The following is a 15,401-nucleotide window of genomic DNA, read 5'->3' on the forward strand; positions in this document are numbered from 1 at the left end:
GTTTCTATTCCATCTTTCCTATCTCTTCCTGCCTTCTGAACTTTGTCCTAGGGCAAATGCTGCCCTTTGATAGCAAAAGGTTAGTTGCTTTAAGTACTGCCTACCCCTTAGTACAGCTGTTCTCAAGTTGAGGGTCGAGACCCTTTCACAGGAGTTGCCCGATTCATAACAGTAGCAAAATTACAGTTATGAAGCAGCAACAAAAATAATATTATGATTGGGACGTCACCACAACATAAGGAACTGTATTAAAGGGTCGTGGCATGAGGAAAGTTGAGAACCACTGTCTTAGTGTTTTTATTTACCTTTCAAATCTGTCCATTATTTCGATGAAAATTGAGCCTTGGGTATGGGTTTAGTTTCAGGGTCATAGTCTCTGCCTCTCTTCAATCAGTAAGTCTGGCCTTAGTTATGATTTCGAGCTTTCTTCCACATCAAACCAATAAAATCCTGGACCTACAAACGCAGTCACTGTTCAGAACAGTTAATAGCGGTGGCCGGGTACCACCTAGTTCTTTGGGTCTCAGGGTGGTGGAATGTGAGTTCACATGGTCCACTAGTCCTTTATTTCCAAGAGGTATTTTTCAGTGCTGGTCATCGTTACCAGATAAGAGTCCATGGCAAACCTGTGTGGGCTGAGTACGCTGTAAGTGCCCCTCTTATTCTGCCCTTTCTTTGGCAATGGTTGGCAGACAAATGTGCGGGCAGAGAATTAAAGTGGGCATGCGTGTTATGGGGTGCTATTGGACTATTGCCTGCATCAAGGAAGGCCAGGCTGCATGTCCTCAGCCCGTCTATGAGGCATTTATTTATTGAGCACCGAAACAGGACCTTAACACATGGGCTATTTCGTTATCCTTATTTTAGAGGCGAAAGCAGAGGCCAACAGCACTCTTCCCTGAGCAGCCTCCTAGGTAGGCCCTTTCAGCCTGAAGTTTCACCGACAAGGGCAGGTGTCTCCTGGAGGGCAGCAAGCAACACAGCAGCCCATCCCTGGATCCTCTGGGGGCGACCTTTCTCGGTGGACCTGGCTAGCGAGGCGGTGGGCTCCCAGGTAGTCAATGGAGGTAAAGGGTCTGTCTGTTAACCTGCCCCCACCGACCGGGATGAGGGGCCAAGTGTGAAAACTAGACCACACGCGCCTGGTACCCAGAGGAAGGACTTCAGCTCTTGGCAGGTTGCAGGTTAGCACAAGCCCCCAGGGCTAAGGGTTCCGGAAGCTGGAAGTCTGCGCGCCGGGCCCCGCCCACGCGCCGGGCCCCGCCCACGCACGCACGCACGGGCGCGGCAGGCCCGCCTCCCACGCAGCGCTGGTCCCGCCCCCGAGATTGGCCGTGCGAGCCACCGTCCGCACAAGTCTGCCGCGCACGGCCAGGCGAAACGGAGCCGGCCGTGCGGGCTGTGTGTGTGGTGTGTGTGAGTGTGTGCGTTCGTGTGTGTGTATGTGTTCACGGGGCGCCGTCTCAGCCCCGGGAAGATGGTGGCGGTGGCGGCGGCGACAGAGGCGAGGCTGAGGAGGACAGTGGCTACGACAGAACCCACGGGCAGGGACGGCGGGCGGCGCCGGGACCGGGACGTGACCGGGGCTGCGAGGCCAGGACTCGGGGCCGGGCTGCTGCTGCTGTTACTCCCGCCGCTGCTCCTGCTGCTTCCCTGGGCGGCTGAGGCCGCGGCGGCGGCGGCGTCTGTGCCCGGCTCAGCCGCAGCCGAGGCCAAGGAATGTGACCGGCCTTGTGTCAACGGGGGTCGCTGCAACCCGGGCACCGGCCAGTGCGTCTGCCCCGCCGGCTGGGTGGGCGAGCAATGCCAGCACTGCGGGGGCCGCTTCAGGTGAGTGGGGGGTGCCTTGGAGGATCGGGCCTAACCTGAGGCTGGGCTTGAGGGGGGGCGCTTGGGACAGCTTCATGCCGATGCCGGACAGAAAGTGAGGAGGGCCATCCCTTGGTGGAAGATCATCAGCTTCTAGGGAGGACCTCCTAGTAGGTCTGGGGTCTACCACTGGTGGAAGGGGAGAAAGGTTCGAGGCAAGGGTAGGGGCACCACGGTGGCATTTAGTTGTGGCAGTTTAGGGGCTCACGGAGTATCCAAGCCAGACCTCGGAAACTGGGCCTATTTGGGATAAATGAGGGAGGAGATAGCAAAAAAGACGGGTGAGTCAGTTTTTACATCCCTTGTGCCCTTATGGCCTGATAAGCTCCCTGGCTGATTGGAGATGTGGGATACTCTGAAAGAACAGGGCCTTTGAAGTGATTTGTTGGCTGGAAAGAGGGAGAAAGGGCGGCATTGTGAGCGATTAGGAGCAAAAGAAACAGTGGTTGTTGGCACTGGTTGTTGGTTGAAAGTGCCGAAACTAGCCTTTTGAAACTCAGTGGACGCTGCACATCCCAACGGTGTTGTCGAGAAGGATGTTGTCATGGGTCCTGGAGACTATGGAGTTGGGCTGGTTTCAGGAGCAGTACCTCTTGGAGATATCATTAATTGATTAATTAGCACTTATTTAGTATTTGCTCTCTTTGTGCTAGGATCTCCAAACAGCATACACTAATAAATAGATTAGCAAGCCCCTGGCTTCGTTCAAAAGGAGTTTGGACTTTAACAAGAGATCCATTTGCATTCAGCCCTAGTCAGTAGGGTTGGGAAGTTGTTCATGTTTTGGGAGCTACTAAGTGAACACCTATTATGTCTGATGTGGGAGAAGGAGGGGAAATAGTGAACAAGGCAGAGTCTCCTTGGATGTTACATTCTAGTGAGCGTGGTAAGCAGTTAACAAGTAAGTAAGTATTGTTATAAATGAACACAATAATTTCAGATAAATTTCACTAAGTGATACAAAGGCACAATCTGATAAGAGAATTATGGCCACCAGGTGAACCTGTGGGAATTCAGAGGTGGAGAGATTATGATTAGCTGGGGCCAGGGAGCCAGGGAAGACTGAGCAGGTGGTGGCTGCATTGGAGTCTAGCCATTGGGGTGAAGTAGTATTTGAAAAGATGGTGTTGGGGGGAGAATCCACGTGGAAGAAAAAAAATCTAAACAAAGTTGTGGAGGCCAGAAAGTAAAGTTTTGTTGGTGCCAGTACATAGAGAAGAGAGTTGTAGAAAGATGTTCAGAACAGTCAAATTATAGACTCATTAATGTCAGAGCTTCCGGAGAACTCAGAGACTATTGAGATGAGCTCCTCAGAGTATTTATTATTTATTTTTTGTTGTTCCTCAGTTTTATGAATGGGGAAACGAAGTGACTTCACATTTGCTGTGTAGTGGGGCTAGTTTTATAATTTAGATTTGTTATGAACTTCACTAATCTACAGATACTGGTCAACTGCTCTTTTGTATTACGTGGTGAGATACAGTGGTAAAAGTAGACAGACAGCCTTTTGTGGAGTTTATATTAATGTTTGGGAACTTAAACAATCCAATATTCACTTTATTATAATTTTGCTTATTCTCTAGAGCAGTGGTTTTCAACCTTCCTAATGCCGCGACCTTTTAATACAGTTCCGCGTGTTGTGGTGATTCCCCCCAACCATAAAATTATTTTTATTTTTACTTCATAACTGTAATTTTGCTACTGTTATGAATCGGGCGACCCCTTTGAAAGGGTCATTCAGCCCCCAAAGGGGTCTTACTCCACAGATTGAGAACTGCAGTTCTAGAGGTAAATGGCAGGGCCCAGATGAGGGCATGACTTTGTTTGGAATGGGGATGAGATTAGTTACTGAGTAAGTAAGTGACTTGTGAATTGAGATTCAAGGGGTGAGAATGCAGTTTCTATGTGAGCGGTAGAGTATGGAGAGGCTAGCATATGTCAAGGTTTGGGCATGAGAGGAATCCTGGCAGGCTGGATAGAAGACCAAGTGACTAGCAGAGAGTAAAGAGGAGAACAGCGAGACGGAGAAGTAAGTAGGAGTCAGACCATGGGAGGCCTTTCAGTTGAACTGAGAGTTTTTGTTTTAAGTTTCGTAATTTTATTTGAGTGTTATTTCAATTTATTGTAGCATAGTCCCAGTTGTCTTGTAGGATCTTTCACATTCTGGATTTGATTGGCTGTCTCCTCATGATGTCATTTAGTTTCTTTCTCTATCTCATGTATTTTTTAATCACTTTATTGAGAGCTTTTACAATGCTTATTGCAGTCCATACATCAGTTGTATCAGGCATATTTGTACATTATGTTGCTGTCATTCTTTTCTAGACAGTTACTTTTTATTGACCCTTTGGCATCATCTCAACTCTCTCTCCTCGTCCCCACAAACTGAAAAGTTTAAACCTTTAGACCAAGGGCAAGAGAATAGCACAGCCCACATTTCCCCCCTCATGACATAAATACAGGCTTTTAGATCTGATTGACAGAAAGGCTTTGAGAAAGGCCAGCACCTTTTGAATTTGAGAGCCTTCCAAGATCAGGCGAGAGGATGGGGGATTGGGTCAGGTGAAGAACCTTCCAGATGTGGAAATCTGGGGTGTTGTTTACTTGGGTTTCAGGTTAGTAGGCAGTTGTCTATGTGGGTTGTGCACATTTATGACGAGGTTAATATATCTATAATGGTTAGGTAGACTCACTTTGGGTATGAGTGATGGTGGGCAATTAGATGAGAGCTGTTGGCATGGGTTGGCCAAAAGTGATGTGAGCTTGAACTAGGCAGTGGGAAAGGAAGTAAGGATAGATGCTGTATTGGTGGAGAGATAACAAGGACAGTTCTGAGAGGAGAGGTACATTTAATCTTGGGCACACTGAATTTGAGGAGCTCTTAAGGTATCCACATGGCAGGGCGGAGGTGAGGGCTGGAGTTAACTCTGTATGAGAGAGCTTGCCAGGGAGAGCAGACAAGTCTGAATGCGCACATAAGTGGTCCAGAGAATTGGATAAGAGCCTCTTGTGATGGGGAACAGGCAGTTCCTGCACGAGGTGTCTCAAAGGGTGTGACAAACTGGAGTTCCATGTGAGTGAAGGTGCTCCCCTGGTCACATGCCCCTTGTGCCAACCCTAGTTGGTGTCCATGCTCTTAATTGGGCAAAGAGTTCAGACCTGGGTTCTGATGGTATCACTTATATTTATGGGTTGCTGGCAGTTGTATTTTATTTAAATGAAAATAGGAATTTATGTTTCTGATATTTTTCCCCTTTTACTTTTCATTGAACTTACTTGGAGGGGAGAGTGAAATGTTTTGATAACAGTGGTATTTATCGTTATTTAATTTACAATCTTTACTGAACTAAAAGACATTAAATGATCACACTAGTATATGAAATGACATTAAATCAGTGTTTTTAAGTTCTTTGGTTCTTAGATCTTAACGTTAGAATTTTGCAGTCTTTTACATGGATTGAGGGAAAGGTAAAATAATAAAACCAGTCAACAACACTATTGTAGAGTTGATTCTAACTCACAATGACTGGGTGCCTCACTGTATACCTACTGTGTGCCAGGGACTTGGCCCAGTATTTTCATGTGCATTGTGTAACTTAATCCTCTATACTACTGCCCATTGGACCTGAGTGAAGGACACGCCAAAAATCACCCTTGATCTATTTACAGGTTTTTCTTTCTTTAAAAAATTTTTTTCTTTTAATTAATTTACTCTATGGATAATCGGTTTCCATTTTTGTTGTCATCGCTGTGTTCTCACGCATCGCCTATCTTGCTCTGGCTTGATTTTTGGTGCATATTATTATCTCTACAGATCTATCTAGATAAGATAGATTGGACGAATAGTCTGGAGGAGGTAACAATGGGACCAATGGTTTTGGGGGGACACGGGAGAGGGGGAAGAAGGGGTAAGGAGTTGGTGCTGACCAACCCAGGGACAGGGTAGCAACAAGTGATCTAAAATCAGTAGCAAGGAGGGTATGAGAGGCCTGGTAGGGATTCAGCCAGTGCAATGTAACCAAGAGAAATTACTGAAACCCAAATGAAGGCTGAGCATGATAGCGGGACAAGAAAAAGGTATAAGGAAATAGAGGAAAGAACTAAGTGACAAAGGGTATTTATAGAGGTCTAAAGACTGGAATGTACACATGTAATTATATGTATATAAGAGTATGGGGAAACATCTATGTGCATATATTTATAGGTTTAGTATTAAGGCAGCAGATGGAAATTGGGTCTCCACTCAAGCACTTACTCAATGCAAGAACATGTTGTTCTATTAAATTGGCATTACAGGACGCACACCTTCCCGACATGATTGCTGAAGAAAAATGTGTGCATAAGCAAATATGGTGAAGAAAGCTAATGGTGCCTGGCTATCAAAAGATAATAGTGTTTGGGGTCTTAAAGGCTCGAAGATAAACAAGCAGCCATCTAGCTGAGCAGCATCAAAGCCCACATGGAAGAAGCACACCAGCCAGTCTGACCATGAGGTGAAGGGACTAGTTATCAGACATCAAAGAACTAAAAATCGTATCAGTGGGTGCCCACCTTCCTGATGTGATCAATGAAGACAAACGTGTGCATAAGCAAATGTGGTGAAGAAAGCTGGTAGTGCCCGGCTATCAAAAGAGATGTCAAAGAGATCAGGTATCAAGCATCAAGGAACAAAAAATCATATCATTGTAAACGTGGGTTAGTGCAGAGTGGAGACTCAAAGCCCATCGGTAGCCAACCGGACACCCCTTTACTGAAGGGTTTTGGGGAGAAGATGAGCCAGTCAGGGTTCAGGGTAGAAACAATGAAACATATAACTTTCCTCTAATTCTTAAATGCTTCCTCTCCTCCCCCCCCCCCACTATCATGATCCCAGTTCTACCTTACAAAGCTGGCTAGACCAGAGGATGTACATAGGTTCAGATAGCAACTGGAAATACAGTGAATCCAGGGCAGATGATTCCTTCAGGACCAGTGGTGAGAGTGGTGATGCCTGGAGGTTGGAGAGAATGTGGGGTAGAAAGGGGGAACTGTATTACAAGAATCTACGTATAGCCTCCTCCCTGTGGGAGGGACAGCAGAGAAGAAGGCAGGGGGAGACATTGGAGAGTGTAACATAGAACAAAATAATAATAATTTATGAATGATTAAGGGTTCATGAGGTAGCGGGGAGTGGGGAAAAATGAGCAGCAGATATTAAGGGCTCAAGTAGAAGGCAAATGTTTTGAGAATGATGATGGCAACAAATGTACTATGTGCTTGACACAATGGATGTATGTATGGATTGTGATAAGAATTATACGAGCCCCCAATAAAGTGATCTTTGAAAAATCCTCTATATTACTGTATGGTTGTACATAGAAAAACATTTTTTCCTGAATGAAATAGCCTACAGAAATGATTAATTAACCAATGTTACTGAACAAGTTATATAGAAATTGTTCAAAGAAAACCTAATTTGCTGTATAAATCTTCACTGCAAGCAATAAAGTTTGACTCAAAAAATTTTAAAAAAAAGAAATAATTATAAAGGATAATGATGTTGGTTTAACACCAATGACTATAGGATCTTTAGTGGATAATTTCTAAAGCAGAATCACTTTTATAGGAATCTTCATAATTCATAATTATTTTTTCCCGTATGTAACCTCACCTTTGAAAATTTTCTTTGGAGGACAAAAGAGCCCCATGTTTCCCAAAGTAGGTGATACTGTCCCCTGTCCGCGGATGTTGGAGCAGTCATGGGAGGTGAGGGGTGGGGCATGCCTGTAAAAACAGATACCCACACTTTATTTTGGATTATGAGTTATAGTAAAAACATTTCTGATTGCTAGGGGCTTCTGAGTAAAAGTCCCCGTCCCCCACCTGGAAAGTGGGTGGTGAGGGGGCAGTAGGCCAAATAAATTTGGGAACCTATGGAGTAAAGCTACTAAGCCCACCTGTGAAACTGGTAATGCATTTATTTCTTCTAAGGTTCTGCTATACAACACTTCTGTGAGGAGTCTAGAATAATTTAGTGAATTGAGTTTTCTCATTAAGGCTTACCTTTTGTAGAAGAAAAGGAAAAGACGGAAGCATTTACTGAGCATCTGTTATGTGCCAGCACATGCAGTAATTGTAGGAGTTGCTGTAGCAGCTGCCACCATTTCTCAAGATTTTCTGCATTTCTTCTAGACACTGGGCTAAGAGCCTTTTGTAAATTACCTTCTTTAGTACTGAGAATGATGCTACTTGTTATGAATGTTCATGAATGACATTTAGGCCTGTTTCCTCTGGTGGATTATATGCCCAGGAGGACATGGAGTTTTAACTATTTGGGTCACTCTTAGTTTTCCAGAGCTTGAAATAGTCCCTGGAACAGACTCGGTGCTCAGTATCTGTTGAGTGGAAGAATGAACTTTTTCTGACTTTCACCCATACCACATGATTGCCACATCTGCCTTTTTGGCTCCAGGGCTTCCTGTTTCTCCTAAACTTCACTGTCTTCTGCTTGTCGGACATCTTTGTTTGGGTGTTTTCCTGTCATCTCATGCCAAGGCTTAAGACCAAACTTCTTATCCTCATTGGAAAAATTTATTTTCCTTTGTACTGAGTTTGGTTGTAAATTCTACCTTCAGTAACTCAGTGTTAAAACTTAGATGTGATTATTGGCTCTTTCTACCTTTTATTCTCACTTCTGCAAAGTCTTAGGAAGTTATCCCTTTCCATTCTTCCTGCTTGTACACCTGACCCTTCACCTCATTGCCTGCTAATTAGTGTTTACAACCACCAGGCCATTCTCCACTTCCTCATAAAAATCTGTGCCGAATCTTGCTCTTCCCTATTTACCCTCAGCAGAAGGCTCTTTACTCCTTTACTTACTTTTATTTTTCACAAACATCTTTTTATTTTATAGTTACCATACATACTCATGTATAACCGAGTTTTTCAGTATATTTTTAATGCGGTTTTTGTGGTAAAATTGGGTGCCTCTGCTGATATTTGGGTCAGCTTATACTCGAGTATATACGGTATTCTTTCTACAGTTTTGCTAAATTTAGAATCCTTACACTTTACTACCACCACCCCACCCCCAAATTCGTTCTTTTCTTATCTGTTTATCTGAATTCGATCATCCAAGGCTTCATCTTCATTTCTCTGTATTCCATAGTAGCCAATTCTTCCTAATCTTACCTGTTCTCTTTTGAGAACACTCTGTTCAGTTCTTAGGCATCTTCTGAATGATTCCTATGTGTTGAGACTTGAATGTAGGGAAGGCGAGAAGCAGGCCTTGCTTTCCCCATGAGAACTCACATTTCTGAAGAATTTGATAATAAAAATGTAGGCATTGAGGGATGCTGGCCTAATATGTGATAGAGACACTTATTGGAACTCTAATGGAAGCTATCGCTAGAGGAAGCAACATTTAAAAAAAATTATTTTATTGGGGGCTCGTACAACTCTTATCACAATCCATCCATGTGTCAAGCACATTTGTACATTTGTTAACATCATCATTCTCAAAAGATTTGGAGGAAGCAACATTTGAACAAGTCTAAAAGGTTCTATGTGAATAGAGCATTGGAAGGTAAAAAGCACGCCAGAAGGGGTGACACGCTTGTACTGAGGCTAGAAAACGGGAGCTGTTATACTTAGAGAACTGTATAGAGATGGGTGTTTTAGAACAATTATAGGGCAGGGGTGGGGGGGGGTGCATACAACAAACAGGGCTATGAATGGAAGGTGATAATGGCCTTCCCTCTCAACTTCTCCATGATCTCCAAGGCTCAGAGCAGGTCCCTAGGCTAAGCCTTCATGGTATTACCAGTCTGGTTGTTGTGACTGTGTTGAAATGGACATGCCATCTAAGTTGACCCAATCAGGGTGAACCTCAGGTCTTCTGCTGGAGACCTCTAGGAAAGAAGCATATTTTCTTCTCTCGGGGATTCACCCTCCACTGGAAAAGGGTGGCACTTTCCTAAGAGCTTGTAGCAAATGAGGGTGAGTGTCTCCCAGGCTCTCTTGTCCTTTTTTGAGGTCATTACTGTGGCTAGGGTCGTGGGAATGTGCTGACTGGTCAGACCTGAGTTGAGTCCCTGTCTTGTTTCGCAGCTGGGTGGTGGAGTGGGGGCCAGGTTCATTAGATGGTGTGGACTGAGAATGGAGAAGGAAGATTTTCCAAAGAAAAACAAATAATGTTACATGAAAGTGGGACCAAAGCTGGGTATGTGAAATCAGTAGACACCCCTATGTATTCTTGTGCCTCTATCTGGGTGAATACACAATCAATGTTAAAGGTGAAGGGTAGTAACAGTCTGGAAATACTATACTGAGTAATGAAATCCTGGTCTGCCAGTTTGTCGGGAATTTACTCAGTCATTTAAGGAAGAATTGTGGGGACCTGCTATGTGGCCAGTGTTCAGCTGATTCTTTGAAGAGGTTGTGTTGAAGTTGGGGCCAGTAGACCCCAATCACTGAATAAGAGTTATAAAAATCCAAGTTTTGTTATGGGGGAAATGGAGTAGATTAGGGAGGAACTGCAAAAATACTTGTGTTTATTGGGTGAATTTATGTCATATTGGGTGAGAACTTGTCTTTAAGTAAAATGTTTACTTATGTTGCAACTATTTAGTTTTTACTTGATTCCTTGAATCTTTGGTTTTTACTTATTTAGAAAAGTAGAACTATTGAGTAGAAGAACCATTAAGCTTAATGGGCAAAAAAAAAAATATATATATATATATTTATATTTATTGTATATAAAAATATGGGAGAAAAGCAGAGTATATATAATCAAAACGATTTTTGCTAATATGATCAACTCAATATATAGACTGAGTTTTAAATACGAGGGACTTCAAAGAGTTAGGAAAAATTCCATTATTTTTTACTTCCATTTTTCTCAGAAACATTTTGGAGTCTCTTCTTCATAACAAGTCCTGTGATTGACCAGAACTCTATTGACATTTCTTTTTTTTTTTTAACTCATTTTGTTTTCAAAACTGGCATTTACACTCTTCGAATACTTGTATCTGGAGATTTATCAGCCATTTACACTGAAATGGGGTTCCCACTTAAATAATACTCTTTGGCATTTTCTGTGATTTACGTATTTTTTGTCTTCCTTTTTCAAATGTAAGGAGCGCTGGTGGCATGGTGGATTACTCAGTGGGCAAGTTGAGTCCTTTGAGCCTACCACCCACATCAAGGGAGGAGACGGAGGAGTCTGTCTGCTTTGGAAACCCTAGGGACCAGTTCTGCTCTGCCTCGGTTGCTTTCAGTCAGAATTGATTCAATGGCAAGAGATTTGATTTTGGTTTTTGGTTTCCCAAATGTATTGTGGCAAAAGTGACTTCTATCCAGCTATTACATGTACTATTATGATCCTTCTTTTTGCTACTTCCTTCCTTCTAGCTTAACTATTATATGAGGGGGCTTCTAAAAATCATGGGAAAATGGACTTACTGTATATACTCATATAAGCCGAGTTTTTCAGCACAAAAAATTTGCTGAAAACTGGGGTTCAGCTTATACACGGGTCAGTGGTAGTATTAGTAATGCTATGGATGGCAGTGAAGACTGTATGAAAATAACAGCAGTGATGGTGATGACGGCTATATCAGTGAGGACAGCGTCTATGACGACCTCATACCAGCTGAAGCTCTGCATTGGGATATGGATGATGAGGAGGAATCCTGTTTTGAAGGATTTTAGCTCTTTACATTTTAGCTTGGTTGCTGATTGAGCTCAGGGAATAGTAGTACTCTTAAGGTATGATTGTTGATACCTTATTGTTGAACCTATTTTCCACTTACTGTGCTGGTTTTACTAATGTTAAATGACTTGTCCTTTATTTATGTTTTTTATTTAAAATATTTAAATACATTACCCCACTGATGTCTCAATTTTTAGTAATTTTATTTTCATTTGTTTTGATTATTGAAACTCACCAATAGCTTCTGCATTTTCCACCCGAGGCTTATTCTCGAGTCAATCAGTTTTTCTGGTTTCCCAGGTAATAATTAGGTACCTCGGCTTATACTCGGGTCGGCTTATATTCAAGTATATACGATACATTTTGAAGCCCTTGTGCTTTTAAACTAGTACTTTGTTATTAGCATGACTTTTATCATGTTCACTTCTTAGAGTGACTTAGATTTCTTTTTCTTTATTCTGATTTTATTGCTGTCAGCTCTCTTTTAACTTCTTTTGTTTTAACATTTGAGACCATGATCCGATTTTATCCTGTTAATTCTTTATGTTTTCTATTTTCTCAAATTATGTTGAATGAACTTCAGTTCTGGGAGTTTATGTGTTTATTTGTATAGAATTCTATCTTCCCTACACCATAGGTTTTAATTTTGGTCATGGCTTTGAATTGCCTCCTTATTTTTAATTAACTGCCACTTAATTTTTCCTTTTTTAACATTGTTTTTTGAAATATTCTAGATAATTTGCAATGGTATATAAAGATTTTGTTCAGAAAATGATCAGATGATCTTGAGGCAAATTTTCTGAATTAATATCAGTGAATGCCCTTCTATTCTATCATTGTGTGTTATCCATGCTTTTAAATAGATGACAATACTATCTGTGTATACATTTTTATTTTTTTTTTTACCGGTGTGCATTACGTGAATGAAATTTTCAATTAATTCCTCTGAGTTCTTTTATTCCAACTATTCTAACAACAAGTTAGAACTTTCTAACTTGTTTACTGCTAAGTCAACAATCATTAGGTCTGGAATTGGTTCAGGCACTTTTAAGAGGCACAAAAGTCATCTCTGTTGACCAGTATTTCCTAATTTATTTGATTCACAAACACTTTCACAATTGTGTGGACTCTCTTAGTAATTAAAAAATAATGGGGCCCTGGTGCTGTAGTAGGTTATGGATTGGACTGCAAATTGCAAGGTTGGTCGGCAATTCAAACCCACTAGCTGCTCCGTGGAAGAAAGATGAGGCTATCTCTTCCTGAAAAGATTTACAGCCTTTGCAGATGGGCCTTGGGCCTCCGCTCATACCTTCCCTCAATACAAGAACACTTTGTTCTAACAAATTGGCATGCTGTGATGCTCACACATACACCCCATCTCTCACCCTCCTACACACACATCACTGAAGACAAAATGGGTGCATAAGCAGATGTGGTGAAGACAGAGGATGGTGCCCAGCTTTTAAAACATATAGCAGCTGGAGTCATAAAGGCTTGAAGTTAAACACGCGGCCGTCCAACAATGAAGCAACAAGCCCATGGGGAAGAAGCACACCCGCCTGTGCAATCGTGAGGTGTCATCAAGACCGGGCAATGGGGTTGGAAGATTCACAACAAACAGTAAACAAACAAACAAAAAGATATTGGCGAGAATGGAGGGAGGTTGGAGCAGAGACCCAAAGCCCATGTATGGATAATGGAACATCTCCCCATTGAGGGGTTGCAGGAAGGAGCTGAGTCAATCAGGGTGAAATAGAGCACGAATGGGTCACGCAATATACTTATGTTCCCTGGAGGCCTCCTCTCCCCCTCCCCCTCATCACTATCTCAGTGCCGCCTCCCAATCTAGACTAGACGGGAGCTTGTACATAGGCATAGTCAAGAGATAAAACTCACAGCACATGGAACCCAGGAACAGGAATGGGAATTAAGATACCAAAAGGGTAGGGGAGAGGTGGGAGGAAGGGGGCCACCAATCGCAATGAATGGCACATAACCACACACCCTCATCCAGGGGGAATAACAATAGAAACCAGAGGGGATGGGAGACAGCAGTTGGTGTGAAATTTGGAAATAATTAACAATCTACAATCTATCAAGGGGCCATAAGGGTTTGGGGTGGGGAGGGAGGGAAAAAGAGAGGAACTGATCTCAAGGGCACAATGGAAAGTAAATGTCTAGAAAAGAATGATGGAATATATGTACGAATGTGTCTGATACAGTTGATATATGGATTGTAACAAGAGTTGTAAGAGGCCCCAATAAAATGATTAAAAAAATATTTACAGCCTTCGAAACCGTAGGGAACAGTTCTACTTTGCCCTTTAGAGTGGCTCTGAGTCAGAATTGACTTGATGACAGGTTGTTGTTTTTATAATAAAAACTTTTAACTTTTTGATAAGGTGATTTTAAAAATAGAATAGAAAAGCATTTGTTTAAGATGATAGAATGTGTATTTTAAACACCCCCTATTCCTAATGCAAAAAGAAATATTCGACCTTTTCCTTAGTTTCATGTATGGTACATCTCTAGTGCACATTTGTACATTTGTTGCCTTCATCATTGTCAAAACATTTTCTATCTACTTGAGCCCTTAGTATAAGCTCCTCATTTTTCCCAGCCCTCCCCACATGAACCCTTGATAATTTATAAATTATTATTATTTTGTCCTATCCTGTCTGACATCTCCCTTCACCCACTTTTCTTTCTTTTTTTTTTTAACATTTTATTAGGGGCTCATACAACTCTTATCACAATCCATACATACATCAATTGTGTAAAGCACATATGTACATTCATTGCCCTCATCATTTTCAAAGCATTTGCTCTCCACTTAAGCCCTTTGCATCAGGTCCTCTTTTCCCCCCCCTCCCTCCCTGTTCCCCCCTCCCTCATGAGCCCTTGATAATTTGTAAATTATTATTTTGTCATATCTTGCCCTGTCCGACGTCTCCCTTCACCTCCTTTTCTATTGTCTGTCTCCCAGGGAGGAGGTCACATGTAGATCCTTGTAATCGGTTCCCTCTTTCCAACCCACTCTCCCTCTACCCTCCCAGTACTACCCTCCCAGTATCACCACTCACACCCTTGGTCCTGAAGGTATAATCCGCCCTGGATTCCCTGTGCTTCCAGCTCCTATCTGCACCACTGTACATCCTCTGCTCTATCCAGACTTGCAAGGTAGAATTCAGATCATGATAGTGGGGTGGGGGGAGGAAGCATTTAGGAACTGGAGGAAAGTTGTATTTTTCATTGGTGCTACATCACACCTTGACTGGCTCGTCTCCTCCCCTACACCCCTCTGCAAGGGGATCTCCAGTGGCCAACAAATGGGCTTTGGGTCTCCATTGTGCACTTCCCCCTTCATTCACTATGATAAGATTATTTTTTTGTTCTGATGATGCCTTATACCTGATCCCTTCAATACCTCGTGATCGCACAGGCTATGCCTCAGCAATGATATCATGGAGGTATGCACCCAATGATATGATTTTTTTGTTCTTTGATGCCTGATAACTGATCTCTTCAGAACCACGTGATCACACTTGCTGATGTGTTCTTCCATGTGGGCTTTGTTGCTTTTGAGGTAGATGGCCGCTTGTTTATCTTCAAGCCTTTAAGACCCCAGACACTATCTCTTTTGATAGCCGGGCACCATCAGCTTTCTTCATCACATTTGCTTATTCACCCGCTTTGTCTTCAGCGGTTGTGTCAGGAGGGTGAGCATCATAGAATGCCAATTTAATAGAAGAAAGTATTCTTGCATTGAGGGAGTACTTGAGTAGAGACCTAATGTCCTTCCACCACCTTAATACTAAATCTATAAATATAGACACATAAA

The 15,401-nt window shown here is 42.6% G+C and overlaps 1 protein-coding gene across 5 annotated transcripts in view; it reads left to right on the top strand.

Annotated features, from left to right (window-relative positions):
• Positions 1-1,323: 1,323 nt before the first annotated feature.
• The window catches only part of ATRN (attractin), a 145,734-nt gene continuing 131,656 nt past the window's right edge, over positions 1,324-15,401 (top strand). For all 5 annotated transcript variants that reach the window (XM_075563931.1, XM_075563926.1, XM_075563928.1 and 2 more), the window contains exon 1: positions 1,324-1,830. In XM_075563931.1, coding sequence (XP_075420046.1) covers positions 1,478-1,830 — 353 coding nt within the window. In that variant the 5' untranslated portion in view covers positions 1,324-1,477. The remainder of the gene's footprint in view (positions 1,831-15,401) is intronic.

The sequence above is a fragment of the Tenrec ecaudatus genome, chromosome 12 (assembly GCF_050624435.1).
Source record: "Tenrec ecaudatus isolate mTenEca1 chromosome 12, mTenEca1.hap1, whole genome shotgun sequence".
Taxonomy (NCBI): domain Eukaryota; kingdom Metazoa; phylum Chordata; class Mammalia; order Afrosoricida; family Tenrecidae; genus Tenrec; species Tenrec ecaudatus.